At 34.2% G+C, this 16,856-nt stretch overlaps 1 protein-coding gene across 13 annotated transcripts in view; it reads left to right on the plus strand.

Annotated features, from left to right (window-relative positions):
- LOC105456209 (CUGBP Elav-like family member 1) overlaps positions 1–13,155 on the plus strand; it is a 431,768-nt gene extending 418,613 nt beyond the window's left edge. For 9 of the 13 annotated variants that reach the window (XM_011700084.1, XM_011700086.1, XM_011700087.1 and 6 more), the window contains 7 exons: positions 1,914–2,006; positions 3,737–3,778; positions 4,666–4,695; positions 6,449–6,571; positions 6,706–6,753; positions 7,758–7,988; positions 8,121–8,860. In XM_011700084.1, the coding sequence (XP_011698386.1) occupies positions 1,914–2,006; positions 3,737–3,778; positions 4,666–4,695; positions 6,449–6,571; positions 6,706–6,753; positions 7,758–7,988; positions 8,121–8,248 (695 nt within the window). In that variant the 3' untranslated portion in view covers positions 8,249–8,860. Of the gene's footprint in view, positions 1–1,913; positions 2,007–3,736; positions 3,779–4,665; positions 4,696–6,448; positions 6,572–6,705; positions 6,754–7,757; positions 7,989–8,120; positions 8,861–11,284 lie in introns of those variants that run through there. The other 4 variants (XM_011700080.1, XM_011700081.1, XM_011700082.1 and 1 more) reach the window with 4 other exon arrangements.
- The last annotated feature ends 3,701 nt before the right edge of the window (positions 13,156–16,856 follow it).

Here is a 16,856-nt window from a genome sequence, read left to right on the forward strand (position 1 = left end):
ATATTTTTTTTATTTATTTTTTTAACAAAATAGCGACCCTGAAGTCAATTTACTAAACGTCGTTTTGTCAAATCGGCGTTGCGGGGATCTACCATTCGATTAAACCTGGAACAAAAAACCAAAATTTTTTAAAAACTATATAATATGCACTACAGAAGTACATACGGATTATTTCGAATATGTTAATTATTTTTTTTTATTTAACATTTCTTGACAAAATTTTTTTGGCCGTAAAATGACATTTTTTTTCAAATGCTCGCAATTTTTATAAAAATCTATATTTTAAAATATCCGTATGTACTTCTGTAGTACATATTATATAGTTTTTAAAAAATTTTAGTTTATTGCTCCAGGTTTAATCGAATGACAGATCCCCGCAACGCCGATTTGACAGTGGTTACAAAAACGACGTTTAATAAAATGGCTTCAGCGTCGTCATTTTATTAAAAAATAAATGAAAAAAATATTTTTTACTTCTAAAGACATGTATTATTAAAGCCTTAAAACGAATTTTGTATTACTTTTATTGTTTTCCTAAAAAAAATTCCCAAAGTTACCTATGATTTTTAGGCGCTCAAGGTGTAACCCCTTAAATCAGTTCGTGTATAACATGTACGAGTATAACATGTGAGTATATTTCGTATCAGTTTGTGTATAATGTATAATAACAAGTTAACATATTCTATTACTTTTTAAATTTTTAATTTAAGATTGCAAGAAAATTCTGAGAAACATTATATTTCAATATTAAGAAAATTGATAATATTTGTTCTTTTTGTTATTGGTTTTACTTTTTGTTACTACTTTTCACTCGTATATTTTATACAAATTTGAATTTTTCTGATTAATGACAGGGATTTTCGTATTATATGATACGCTTAAAATATATCCAGCCGTCAGTGCATTTACATTTATCATATATTACGTCAATTCTTTCACATTTCTAATATTAGTGTAACTCTGACATATACAATCTTTTCAACTCATCTGTTTTAAATGTGCAAGTTTAACTTTGTCGCGTCACCTTTTGACCCCACTCTATACTCAGTGTTCCAGCACTTATAGAAGACTTATTTTCGCGAACAAGTTAAAAACGTAAATCTTGAGGGATGCGCGGGTAAATTTAAATATATAATTTCTCTCGGGAAACGGTCCGTTTTCTGCTGAAAAATATGTCGATTCCGCACCATCATTCCGATGTAAAGTATCATAGAATATGATCGATTCGCTTTGGCTGGCGCAAAATGAGATTTTATCCGTTTCTTCGCTAAAATTACTCGTCCGCGCAGTCATATCGGTGTCAGAATAAATTATATTATTTCGCGCTTACATTCTCCAACTTCCATCGCGTATACGATCGCGTCCCATGGGTCGTATCTTTTCGAAAGTTATAACGAATCCTGCACAAGCTTACTAGGCAATAATAAAATTCTACGTTTAATGGGATCAGGATATCAGGATGATGATATACATGTCTCTAATGAGTCTATCATTAACTTTACTCCGACACATATGTTTACCATTTATTGCTGCGGAACGTACGGTCATTCAATGACGTTTCAGTGTCACGCAACGAGTTCACATGGACACAAACTGAACATAGAATGACATGTAACCTACTTTCAATATGCAATGAAGAGAGAGAACTTGAATTAAATCAAATGTAGACATTCAAGATTCTTAATTTAACATTACTTAAAATGTTAATATCTTTCGTATCGCCATAAATGTCGTTAGAATTAGAATTAAAGCTGTTTTATGTACCGCTTAAATTATTGCAGATTAAATTAAAATTTTACTTAAGCTTTTTTTCTCCAATCATTAAATGATACGCTATATATTCATCATCATGGTATATAAATCTAGTGCACATTGAGGTTTTCTACAATAAATTTCGACGCATTATGTTACAGCAAATGCGGGTGTGTCGCCAATGAGTATGCAGAACCTCGTCACTCTGGCAGCTATGACCGGCGGAAACGGCAATCTCCAGGTGTCGCCAAACAGTGAGTAGAGAATATTTTGCGAGACGCATAATCAGAGAACATTATCGTAAGCATTAATCTGCAGCTGTAGGTTCCGCGCGGAACTGTCCGGCGCTTCGAATTATTTGCATAACTTCGGACCACGTTATATTGTGTCCTCCTATACCAATTGTACATACAAAACACCTGTATGCTTATGCGTCACGTATGTTACTCGCGGTAGACGGTAAATCCGCTTGAACGCAGTCGGAGTTTAATGATTGCATGCGTTGTTAAAGTTCGAGCCGAACGGGTGGAACTGTCCACGCTTTTGTAGGTATGCATGGTAAAGCGGTCGAAATCGTGCCGCGATTACAATGGTAGCAATAATGCGACAGCGTGTCTATATATATCTATATGTATCTTCTGTAAACTGTATTAACAGCCTTTAATCGTAATTATATGTACGATGGTAGTAAGGTGTTTCAGAATATATTGCGCAGTTGTAAATAATATATTCTAGAAGTCAATCAAGAGAAAAAAAATGTTCTGCGAACGAACATATAATTTTAATTTCACATTTACATTTACAAGTCGTGTTCTGTTTTAAAAAATAGAGAATTTCGAAATAATATCTATTGAATACCCAAGTTAAATTAATTAATTAAACGATATTGCAATTAATATTTTAATATGACAAAATTCATTTGGTCAAAAATTTATTTCGACAAAATTACTGGCAGAATAGTTTTGTGAATTATCTTTTTATATTAAAATTGTCATTTCAATATGAATAACTTATTAATCATTATCATATTCTGATTGTCGTCTGAAATTTACTGTTTATATTTGTAGATTATTATACCAAAGAAGTATAAAATGAAATTTTTAGTAATCCGTACCTCCATCGTATTTGTGTGTATATTAATCTATGTAAATGCATAAAGTCAGGTAAGATGTACGTTTCCGTAGTTAATTGCGTAATTAACCGCCTTTCACCGGAATCGACGAAACCTTTTTTATTTTCATGCACGATACCTCTTCTTTGATTTATGTAAAGTCAACAGGAAAGTAAGTCAAGTATGCAGGTTGCTTCATTGCGTTTGTCACATCTAAAGAGTTACGCAAGTAGTATAAACAGTATTAACACAGGAACGAGTTTTTCAAACGATTATAACAATCCAGTCGACATTGAACAGAAATAGTAAATCTGAAAATTGCAAAATAAGAGATCAGAAATATGATATAATAAGAATTTACTTGCATTTATTTCAGTAATTTATTTTATACTCTCAACTATATACTCATCTATAGAACTATATCTCAGCTATAGTTAAAATGAATCGTCTGTAATACTTTTTAATTAATAAAAAAAATCCCCTCTGGGTATTTAATTAGTTCATTTTACCATAATATTGCAATTATTATGCATACATTCACAAAATTGTTTTTATAAAATGGCTACTTATTTAATTATTATTTTATATTCAATGAAATATTTAGATAATTTACTTATATAATTATGTTAGCAAACACGACAGCCAAAGCAAATATTTTTTGCAGACGTTACTGCCTCGCCTGACACTTGATTCATCGTATTAATTTGATACATTAAAACTGTTGACTTTACAAATTGTTTAGTGGCAATTAAAAATATAATACCGGCGGCATGTCTGGGAAAATTCCGTCAAAGCTTTGTTTCACCTGATTATACTGTAGGTACATACCGACCCCTGCTTTTGCTAATATCGCGAACGTGTTTTGTGTTTCAGCATTAAGCGGCCTGGCGAATTCGACAGCAGGTATGTCGCTATGTACGTGTCGTATTGCCTGGTACAGTATTAACAATTACTAAATTAATTTCGATCATGCAAAAGGGGCCCTAATCCTGTTGATGGTCTGATTTCCCCCATTTCGCTTATTTAATAGTGTACGTGCACGTGTGCGTGTGTGCACGTGCTTACACTTTCCCTTCCCTTCCCCCGCACCCTCTCGAATTTCCTCATATTCTCTGTTTCTATCTACATACCAATTTTCATGGCGGGCGTAAACTCTTGTATGATTACAACGTAATTAAAGGATTATTCCGAGTTCAAGATACCGAAACAATTATTTCAATAAAATTACAATTAATAGCTAATTGCGATAAGAAATTAGATATATAAAAAAATTTTTCAAATATTAAAAATTGAATCTATCTACATATTTTTAATGACACGATTATCAATTTTATCTATCAAAAATTTATTAACGATTTCTTACCTATTTCTTACTAATGTTTTCTTTCTCTATAAAATCCCATCAATATCTCCATAAAATCTTAAATACTTATAACATTTTTAATTTTGAAAATTTATTAAATAAAATTGAATGAAACGTTTACAATTATGAAATAATTAGAATACGGAGTAATATTATATATAAATATTGTATAGAAATTTACATAAGAGCATATTCTAATAATTTTCCACAAAAATTATATTTCCTGTTTAATTATAAAGTTTGTATTTATGCTGTTATGAAAATTTGTATACAACAATCTTAAGCTGCAGGTAGAAATATTTTATTTTTTTTTTTTTATACCGTACTGAACATATTATAATATAACGAATTATATTACAATCACATATTTTACGTTTCTTTGTTTTCTTTTATGTGAACGTACTTCACAATTTTAACGTATTTTTTTTTTCGTGCGTAGCTGCTCTTCTGGGAAAAACAGGAAATACAGGTGAGATATTCGTAGGAAGAGAAATTGTTTGGTTGATTCTTTATCGTATATCGCAACATTATGTATCTTCCTTTCGAATTCCTTTCTCATCATTTTTCCTCTCTATTACATTTGTATATTTTTTATTATTGTCTTTTATATATTGTAATGCAATATTGATAATTATTGTTGGCTGTAGATTTCATTAATTGTACAGGTCTCTGCTGCTTCAATCAATACTGTATTTTGAGTTTTATACATATCATAGTGCGCTCTTTATCAGTTATAAAAACCCAAATGTATGGGGTGTCCCGTGTGCGTTTATTTGTAACATTGAAATAGATTCAAATAATTGAAAAGTATTGATTTTTTAGGATTAAAATTCTTGCAAATGAAAAAAAATAGTGAAATCTTATTTTTCGATCATGGATTTTGGTTTTAATTTTAATTCAAATATAAGTCACAAAGATATTTTATGAAAAATATTAAAAACGTTAAATATGGTAAAGATAATAGCGTTCAAAATCGCGGTGGGAAATTGTATTGAACGTTGAATCATGAATTTTGTAAGCTGAAAAGTTGTGCACGATAGTTCTATGACACTCTGTAAATAAATAAATAAATATATATATATATATATATATATATACATATATTTCCACGAATATGAATGGCCGAGCCAATTAGTAACTGATTGGTGCTGCACATCGAATTGTTGTAAAAATTTTCACATATCGAATTAATGCATTAATTGGCGAGACCTCGTCGGTGCTTTTAGGAATGTACAGATTTTTATTCTCCATCAGTCGTTAATTGTTTTAACAAAACGTATATGAGATCTAAATTATTGTGTGTGTATATTTGAGATGTATTGGGGGAATATACGATTCTTGCACAAACGCTTATCGCAATTAATAGATGCACGATTTTCCATAATCAGAATTTAATCGGCAACAATGTCTGTGCATAATGAAAAAGAAAAGTAGGATTTTTTCATAAAACGCTTATTGCAATTAACCCGGGTATTGGCGCGTGATTTTTTACCATATAAATTATCGTGCATGAAAGTGTATTATACTTTTAAATTATTTTAAAATCATCATTAATATCTCGTTATATAACGAATTTCTATCTCAATATCGAGGAACATATGACATTGCTCTTATGCTCTAAAATTTGGACTGTTAAAATACTAATTAAATTCCTGTCAAGAGAAATATTTTATATGTATCACACTGAAACGTTTGTAATTTTATTCATTCATACATTTTTCAAATTTATATTTTTCCTGCTTTTAAAAATAATTTTAAAGACATATTTTCACATTGCTATTGAAACAATTTAATTATAATTTGATTTTGATAAGATATGACATTGTTATCATAAGTTTCATTATTACATTAATTTTAAATATAATTTATTTATAACTAAAATTTAAAATTTTTAACTATACAAAGTTGGACTTAATGAATATAATCAACGAAAAAAGAGTCATAGGGAGTATATCACATTTTTTAAATAAAGTTGCTCTCGTTTCTTTTTTTAATAAATTTTCTTATACAAATATCAAGTAGTAATATTTGATAGAATGAATATATCGTATTGCATAAGTACGTTGCTTCCTGCCTTTAATAGTAATAACAAACTCGGAGCGACTGACGTTCTTGCGATGTCGCAGCACGTGAGAGATGCCTCAGAATAATAATTAGGCTTGGGTATCGAAATTTATACTTGGGAATCAGTAAAATAAATAACTGTAGTGTTCGTCTTTAAGGGTCTACCGGGGGCAGTCTTAGTCCTGTAACATCTCTCACGCTCAATTCCTTGACGGGGACGCCGTTAAACGGACTTCAGGACTCGCTGAGCAACGCCTATTCCAGCTTACAGCAGTATGCAGGTAATTATTCGGCTTGTCGAGCAACTTTTGATGTACACAGAAAATCGTTAAACGCAGTCCACACTGCCTTTCTGCATCCGCGTGAACAGTGTTGAAAAGGTTACTTTCTAATACGTAAACTGTGCGCATTAAAGCTCTCATTGGAAAGACGACGGTGACCGTGGAAAAGAAAGAATTGCATAGTGAGTAATAATAAGTAGATTGCCTGATTATATATTTCTGTGGATCGTCCCAGGTTTTAGTGTCAAGTCGCTCATATGGTTGACTTTCGAATTAATTCGTGCGCCACGATACGTAAACTGTCATACAATATTCAAAATAATTTGACTGACGCTACGAAATATGATTATTAAAATTGGATTAATTATCAGAGATAGTAATTATCTTTTTTAATAAAAAAAATGGCAGTTTTTCGTGGCGTTTAATATTGATCTTCGCACATTCGATATCATGCATTTAGCGTCAGCTCGGGTTATATAATTTTATACTTTTCCCCCCGTGGAACATTATATAAAATCAATGCAAATACGCGAGATTTTAAAACTGGCCAATTAATTTGCGATTAAAGCAAATTAGCTGCTGGGAAGTATCGGAATATGGAAGTGAACCAAATGAATGCTTGAAAGAAAAACAACCGATAGGTTCGCATGTGCCTATCGGAATATCCCACGTACCCCAGCGCACAAGATACACTCGTGAAAATCGACCAAGTGGAAATGTGTTATAGTGCCACAGTTGCAAATATTGGAGAGCTTAAAAAGTTACATCTTCTCTTATAATGCTGTGTATATTTTATACATTATTGAATATTTATTTCTCATTTTATTGATCGTATAACGTGCTTATTTACTTATTATATTCAGAGTAGACCAAAGTGATTGGATAGATTCGAAAATCAGAGCTTGTTTAGTGTTTCTGTAAGCTGGGACGTGCCAAGCCAATGTACAGAGTTGTATCGATAACCGGAACTGTTCATAATGAAGTGGTGTAAATCAAATTTTGAAAAATAGCTAATCTACAATTAAAATCTGATTATGATGATTATAGTCAAAATTATTTAGAACATTGCTTTCGGTATTTTCTTTGCGATTTATGTCACTTCGAAAAATATGCGGGATTGTATAATATTTCCCGCGATTGAGTTTGGTTTAGCGCGAGCAACACCAACAGTATGTTCGAATTTCAGGGTTCCCCGCGTTCACGGCGGCTGCGGCCGCTGCGGCGGCGGCAGCGCAGAAGACGAAGTTCACCAGCACGGACAAGCAGATCGAGGGTCCCGAAGGTTGCAACCTTTTTATCTATCATCTGCCGCAGGAGTTCAGCGACACAGACCTCATCTCTACCTTTTTGCCCTTCGGCAACGTCATATCCGCCAAAGTTTTCATAGATAAGCACACGCACATGAGTAAATGCTTCGGTAAGTTGAAATTAACGTCGAGTAACGAATAATAGATAAGAGTGTTTGAACGTACAGATAAATTTTGTGACTCGACGCAGCACGGACGAATGGAATCCGCATGTATTCTGCATTTTGCGATGTTGTTTTCAGGTTTCGTATCGTATGACAATGCGTCGAGTGCGCAAGCGGCGATCCAAACGATGCACGGTTTCCAGATCGGCATGAAGCGACTGAAGGTCCAGCTGAAACGGTCCAAGGACGCCTCCAAGCCGTACTAGCTGACGTCACAGAACGTTCGTAGGTAGATACCAAGGACTACTCGGACACCTTGGCCCGACGGCGTCCTTAGTCTGGACGACGCTCGCGCACTTATAATTAACAACCGCGATGGTTGATGATTATTCCGCAGCGGATTTCGCGAAAATTAGCGATAGGTCTAGGTAGACAAAAGCGAAAGTATTAGGTGGTGGCCGTATTCCACGATATACTTTCTAGTCAAGCAGTATTTTCCACGAAGGTTAGCGAGTTAACGGGTCTACGATCGAGCGTTCTCGGACGCCGAAGAGGAGACGTCGCCGCTCGACACCTTCGCCGTCCTATCGAAACGAGGCTGTGATAATCCAGAAGACTCTCTTGTCTCCGTCGGACTGACTTTTCTTCCGAGGTGCAGGAACGTAATTTATTTCTTTTAACGTGTCGCTTGTGCGAACTGTCCCGCCGAACTGTCTTCTCTCTTCTACCTGCCGGTCCGCCCATGTGTGAACACATTCAGTACATTTTTAATCCAACAATCTGTCTGTTCCGTTCACGTCCGTGCCACGTCGCGATCGTATATATATATATATCATAATACATCCGTTAACTCTTCCAGTGCCGGAGAGTTAAGTATAGAAAAATCCTGCTTTTTTTTTTCGATAATCCATTTCCGTTATTTTAACAGGAGACGGAATACAGGATTAACGAATCAGTATTAGCTCATTATTATTTCAGACCACTTGATTTTTTATAGCCTGTGATGATCGATTTCAGAGACTATGACCGGTATTTCTAAAAACTCATTCGGATTCAGTGAATCCGTTGAGATATAATTAATCAAGAATTATTATAAATACGCGCAATCAATTCTTTTAGGAATTAAATAAGCTGTTTTTTTTTACGTCGAAAGCGCCTTCGCGTTGAATTTTAAGAAACTTTGTTATATATGTTGAGTATTGTTTATATATTCTCGTTAAAAAAAAGGGATTTTGCATGCAAGAGATATGCGAAGACTTTACTACGCTTTCATAAAAGAGAAAGAAATTTGCATGTAGAGGCTTCATGATGTGATTGTGATATATCTATTCATTTCGAATCTCTAATTCGATTTCTACCTTCGCAAAAAAATACAATCGATATTTGGCTTTCAAAACAAATAACTCTAGACGGTTCTAGAGATTTCTCCGTTTATACGGGACGGATAAAGACTTTTTGAGTTCAAATTTAATTCGATTTGTAGATTAAAGTTCAGTGTCCGGTTAAAATTATGTCCATATAGGAATGTTAGCGGCGCGCATTTAGCGTTAAACGTGCTCATTCACTTCTGGATTCAGTTTATCTAGTTACAAAGAACACACACATAATATAATACGCACGCGTTGGGAATCGAATAGCCACGTTCATCGCTAAATGCGCAACGGGGTCTTTCAAATATTCACCCGTAATATCCGCCCGTACTTATCGCACGGTTTTCGAAAAATATTCGTTCGTCTCTTCGTATCTCGAAGGTGCAAAGCCTGGCGGCACGTTCCCGGATGATGCAATCAAACTACATTTTCGTTGCAAAGGCTGCCAGTAAAGCTTTCTGTGCTAACTTACTGTTGCACAAAGTGAAATTACGTACGTGAAGTTCACTAACAACGTAGCTTTTCCCCTAGGAGGGTAAGACTAGTTCGCTTTGAATTTTCACGCAGCGTTCGAGTCCGTACCTCGTAACCATTTGACGATTTGACTTTTCTCTCTCTCTCTCTCTCTCTCTCTCTCTCTCTCTCTCTCTCTCTTTCTGTTTTTTTTTCTTTCTATAATTTTTTTTTATAATTTATCTCTTTCTATCTCTTAATTTCTTCATCTATCAATAACCACCGTAGTTTGAGCTGGCAATTGAACCAGGCAGATACGAGCGATAAACACAAAGATCTATCTCACTCATTGTAATTATGTCAGCAGCTATTATATACCGCGTGTACTTCCTCCGTTTATTGTTCGAAACGCACAGAATTCGATACGTTCTCACGTGATAATAATATCACTAAGTTTTCTATGGTTAATCACGCTACGACGCTTTATTAGTTAGTAATACTAACATTGCCATGTGATTTTTTGGGGGTAGGGGGGAGGGGGGAAAGGGATATGCAACCGATCGTCGCAGGCGGTGGGTGAGCCAGTTGTTTCCATTTAAAGTAAGAAATTATGATATTACATTCAAGAATTAAAAAAAAAATGTTTTACTCATTATTTTCACTTTCGTCACGATTTCATTAGTAAACAATAACAAAGGGCTTTTGGCTATAAAACTGCTATAGGAGATTACTATGTGTAATCTGAACGACTATTTTATTTGTTAATCTGATTCCTGGAAACCATTGGCGAGCTTCACTCAATTGCGTTGCATTAGCAACGAGTTTTCACAAATGCGCTGTCGAACACTTTTTGTTTATCTTTTCCTTGTGACTGTCTGTCAAGCTGAATTAAAGTGGACGCTCGTTGCTCGTGCTTGAAAAGGACGACTCGGCAAAGTACCCCGCGTACACGACGCACGGTGTCATCGGTTCGGAGGCCTCGCAAATAATTCGTTTGACTTTTTAATGCATTCTGACGCTCGTCATTCTGTACTTTGTGTGCGCAATTCTCTCATCGGACACGCAGCTTCCGAGATATTGTTTCACCGTAGCGTTATTATAACTCGATAAAGCAATATCTCCTGGTCATTTTTATTATCTTGTTTTTTTCATCAGCGTAAAAGATACTCGTAGCGAAATTGTAACTTTTGATAACATATTTTTTCCGTGAAGTTCTCTTTTTCTGTTAAGGGATTAACCGTACCGTACCGCATGTTCATTTTTGTGACAGATAATAACGACCAAACAAATTAAAAATTCGTACGAGTGTTCTCATCTGTTATTATTTGAAAATGCGAGTCTGCAGAGACAATTGGGCACAGTAGCGCGGCTTCGCGGGGCCTCGGAGGAGCCGTCACCGCGCGCGTTTGCCCGGGGATGAACCTTCATATCTGGTGTGTGGTGGTGACTAACCTGTCCGTGTGTTTGTTTGTGTGCCAGCAGGTGGCCTGTGACGTTGTGACCGTGTACTCTCGATCGGAGTCGCCGTGCCATGTCAGTCTCAGTCAGTCAAATCGGTATCGGTCGCTTGCTCGACCGGTCGATCGATCAGTCACGATTCCCCGGTCAGTCTCTCGATCAGTCTATCTGTGTCTGTCGGTGCCTGTACAAAGAACAACACCCGCCCACGCGCTCTCACTTCCGCCGTAAGATCCTTCGCCTTATCGAGACCTTCTTCTCTATCTCTTCATCTCATCCCCTTGACCTCTCGCGCGACCCGTACCGCCTCTATCCACGAAGTCGCGACATCGTTTACACCTCGCGCCCGGGGGGAGAATTGCCTCGCCGATCCTCGGAACGATTTCGCTCGTCCTCCCGATCGCAGCTGCGCAATGTAAAACACACCAGACGAATCCTCGGATCCATGCAGGAGAATTGCACGATGCTGGGGCGAATGAAAAGTCGAGGCCCGAGAAAGTTGCGCACGAAATGCACAGAGGAGCACGATGAAGAAGGCCGAGAAAGTGGGACGGAAAGGAGGACGATGCACCGACGACCGACCTGGGTTCCTCGAACGAAGCTAACGCGCTATGTTAACTGTCTGTCCAATCTCTCCCCTCCCTCCCTCCCCCTCCTGTGTATATACAGATATATATAAATATATATTATGCATATATGTACATACCATATATGGTACGTGTGTATGGTATGTGCGTGTGTTTGAGAGCGCGAAGAAGATTCTTGTGGTTGACTAACGGTAGGCGACGCTCTACGTTTCACGGCGAAAGAGGGACAAAAGAGGACAAGCGAGGAACGTGCGGCGAACGGAGCTGTGCGAGAAATTTTTCTTATACATAAAACTACACATATACATAGCTATACATACATGTTCATAAAAATCGAATTAACGACTGAGAACTATTTTTATCGACTCTACTATCGGGATCGCTGTCAACGCCTCGCAGCGCCTGTTTATACATAAATATGCATACGCATACGTTGCGTATGTATCGCGGCAAATTGGGCGTGTAGACGAGATAAATGTATGTGTATGAAGAAGCACGAGAGACGGAGGCTGGTAAGGGAAACGCGTAAGGACGAACAATGATCATGCCGGGACCGACGCGCGTGCGATTTCTTAGGCTTAAATCGTGCAAATATACCAAAAACGAAACGGATACAAAGAATTAAACAAAAAAAAAAAAAAGAAAACCGATAGATAGCGAAGAAACAAATATAAGAGACATTTTGTAGTAATGACTTTTGTGATAAGATTGTATCGTACAGGGGACCGTGGTCTCGAGCTAAAACTGGGCCGGATCGCTCAGGAATAAACACATCAGGCGTCACACATTCGTGCATCCAATTCTATATCGCCATCAGTGACACTATGCGAATATAGACAAGTACATGAGATGCGACAAATTTTTAATGAATTTTAATATCGAACGAGTTTCCCGACTGCGCACTTGCATTGTCTTCTTCGTCGAAATCATGAATTTACACTTTATGCGATTAATCTTCACGAAAATTTAAGAATCGATCGGACGGGTTGTCTAAATCGATTCAACGAACTAAAATTTTCTCATCAAAGCGGTACACAGAATATGAATGGAAAAATGAATTATTTATAATAATTACAAAACAATCGTAGAAGAAAAAGATTCACTCGAATAGGTATGCATCATTATGCAAAATATTTTAAGATAATTCATTCTTGACATTGATTATGAATTTGCTTCTTAAAAATACACGGGAAAACAATTCGATTTTTTAAAGGTTCTGTTGATCATGAACAAATATTCTACGTAAGATTTATCTTTGTATCTTTCTAAAATGATCCAAATTTTTGTTATAACTTACCGAAAAAATACAAACGTATCATATTTACGTTGCAATTAGATTAACTTTGATTAAAATAGATTTATTATACATATTGATTTTAAATACAAATAAGATATAATTGATGAAATTTAGAATAGAATATTTCCGAAAAATCTCACACGTGATAAAACGATTAGTATATTTTTTACCGAACAAACATCGCGAAAATTGGTTGCACGACAAAGCTGTGCGAATTTATTCGAACGTAACAAATAAAAATTGTGTAAGGATATATACACATACAGGATTGGCGATTAATAAGAAGTCATTTTAAGTACTCTAGTCGATCTGAATGTAAATGCCTTTATGGGTGTTAATTTAAGATTAACTTTAATGAGAATGTGAAACATTTAAAAATTGATCGTGGTACATATTAAGAATTTTTGTAGAATCTGAATTTATACAAATTTCTTTTCTCATATATAATTTATACTTTAAAATTATTATTCTATTTATTTGGATCTTATATAGATTATGCTGAAAAAGAGCACATAAATAAACAAAATTTATTACATTTAATACTTTAATTCTTCAAAAAATTTGTAACAAATTTTGGATAATATTGAATTATAAAAATAATTTTTAAATCTTGAGTGAATCCTGATTAATATTAAAAGAGTGATGTACACGAAATACTAAATATTTAATTACTTTATAAGACACATTTGAAAGAAAAAAAGAAATTCAAAATTTGTCTTTTTAAGTATGTCTGTTAATTTTTTTTGTTTTTAAATGTCACAAAACTATTCTTATCTTAATGTATTCTATTTTTCACATTTCAAGACAAGTAGAATTTTTTTCTTAGAATTTGCCCGTTATATTATCGAAGCCACAGAATCTTATGCAAATTTCTCCTACTATTGTCACCTTTCATAGTCGCAGTCCACACTTTCAGTTTCGACGAGATACATATCCTTCGATTTGTTTTTTTTCTCGCATAGTCTTGTCTATATTGAGCAAAACAAGTTTGCGTGCACTCAATTATTGAACGGCAGTAATCATTACTGTAAAAAATTTTTTTTTATAAATAACAGTTATTTATCTAATGTTATATAATTGCATTATCATTTTTTTGAAATATTTTTAGTAGAATAATCAGTGTCATTTTTTATTTGAGTGTTGAATGAGAAAATAATTTATCATTATTCGTATTTTTTATATCAGCTTAGATGCAATACTAATTTTTCGAGATGTCTTTAAAAAACAGAATAATTTCTGTCATTCCGCATTACGATTAATTGTCATTTACGATCAAGTGTACACAGCCTTGTTTTGTCATCAGCAACGTTAACATGCATCAGACCAAATAAACGGAGCACCGGCGTCATTACAGGTAAAACGTATGCAAACGGACAATTTTATCCAACATTTGCGATTGTCTTTGAGTAGTGAAAAATGTCGGATGCTCCGTACGGATTACCAAAGATGTGTCTTTAATTAATTGATGTACTTACGCAACACTAACGACTAATCCAAGCCAGTGTTAAATGTCTATGCATTTACGCATGAATAAGAACTATTTACGTATAGAATACCTGCAATTATTGCCTCATATGTGATGTAAATCGATGAATGACAAAATCAGCAGCTGCTTGTTACATCATATGTACTTAAAATACATAGAGCATTCAATTATATAGGAATATTTTGTATGGTTTATACAAAAATGCTATTAAAAAATTATTTTGTTATCTTCTAAATCAATTTAAGTTGGAATTAAGCAAATTTTTCGAAATTATACATCATAACATCTAAACTATCTAAAACTATAACGTCAAGATCAATTGGCAAAAGCCAGATAAAACTTCAAAATACCTTTTTTTAATAGAAATAATTGCCAGGTTCGCATATAAGTAATAATTTTAAAATTCTATGTAGAATATTATAAATTTTAAAAGGAATAGTTTGTTATTTTTTTTTTCAACAATTAAACTATGCGTGGATGGTTAACACTGATCTACGATTAACACTAATCGATTAAATCGATTAATGAACAATAGAAAACGAGCACGCGTACACATTAGTCTTGTGCGTATATACAAATAGAGCCTAGTCACAAATATCGTTTAACGATTGAAAGATCGCTTCTATGTTCGTGTCATTTTCATCATTTGTTCTTCAGCACGTGCGTTGACACTGTTGTTAGGTTGCTACGTTTATTATGGCTATTATTATTGCTATGTTTATCTTTATTAGTTATACCTGTTGTTCTAATTTTGATTACTATTATTATAAGCATTCTTATTATTGCTATTGTTCTACTACTATTATTATTATGTGGTCATTATTATTTTATTACTAGTATTATTATATGTTTATTAGTGCTCCTGCCAATGATGGCGACACCACCATTGGCATTTATTATTACTATTATGACTACTACTTCTATTACTTTTATATGTATTATTACTAGCACTTTGCGCGCGACAGCGATCGCGATTATCATCTGTCACTGCTGCTAATATCGATCGCTCGCTAATTTAGTGCTGCAATGGCAGACTATCAGTTTAGGTCAGAATTAGAATCAAAGCCAAGTACTTTATGTCCGTTTTTAGAGGACGCTAATATATGAAGAATTAATTCAATTTTGTGAAAACGAATCGCGTACTTATGTGATTATTAAACGGTCAAGTAAGAATCACTTGTTGAGATGGTTATTTCCAAACGAGGTTTATATTATATAACGGTACGGAATAATATACTTATGACGAATGATTTTCGTGTCTTATATTAATTAGATTATTTTTTATTCTTTATTAATTATCCATTTGGATGTCAATTGATTGGCGAAAGCAAAATGTTTTTTTTTCAGCATTTGTAAAAGTAATTGCAAATGTCCAGGCAAATCTTACAAAATATTATTGTTCTTTTATAAGAGATATAAACACAAACATTTTTGTGTCTCAAAAAAATGAAGAGGAATAGATATTTCTAGCATTATTTTCGATTTTTATGTAACTGGCAAATATTTACTCTTATATTGTTTACATTGTTTATGAACATTATAAACAATTTAACTAACTTCGCCGTCGCGTTAACAATCTTAATTTTCTTTCCTCTTTCTCTTTTGCACACGAATCGATCAATTTGGTGATCTTATTCGACCAACATTTCACTGGTACGACTGTCTATCCGAATTATATATTATTCATCGATTTTTACAATCGTAATATAACTCTGTTGATGAGAGTATGTTTTTGTTTTTAAATGTTTGAGCTATTACCTCGTAAGATTAATGTTATACTGTTGAGTACCGTATTTGCGTCGTTAACAATCTGTCGTGCTTCTTTATTTTGTTTTCTTATATGCTAAATCGAATTTTTGTTCTTTTTTTTTTTTAGTTTGTTCGTCCATCGCGTTTCTCTCCTCTGATGCAAAATGTATGCCTTTTTTTTGTTAAAAGATGGGAATACGCCACTATCAGAGTTTTCGAGATGATGAATCATGTCTAACCAAATCTGGTCTTGATGTTAATACGTTGAGTGTCGCTATTATTGTATGTAAACACGTTGCTGAAGTCCTATTTTAATCTTACAGACAAAGAAAAATGACTGTAATCAAAGCTAGTGATTGATTTAACTAAAATGTTGGCCAATCAAAATTTTTAATAATAGCATAAAGGCTCATAAATCACAAAAATAATATATATAGTTACATGTAAAGAAAAAAAGACTGTAAAATTACAACA

This window comes from Wasmannia auropunctata, unplaced genomic scaffold, assembly GCF_000956235.1.
Source record: "Wasmannia auropunctata unplaced genomic scaffold, wasmannia.A_1.0 LD335737.1, whole genome shotgun sequence".
NCBI lineage: Eukaryota > Metazoa > Arthropoda > Insecta > Hymenoptera > Formicidae > Wasmannia > Wasmannia auropunctata.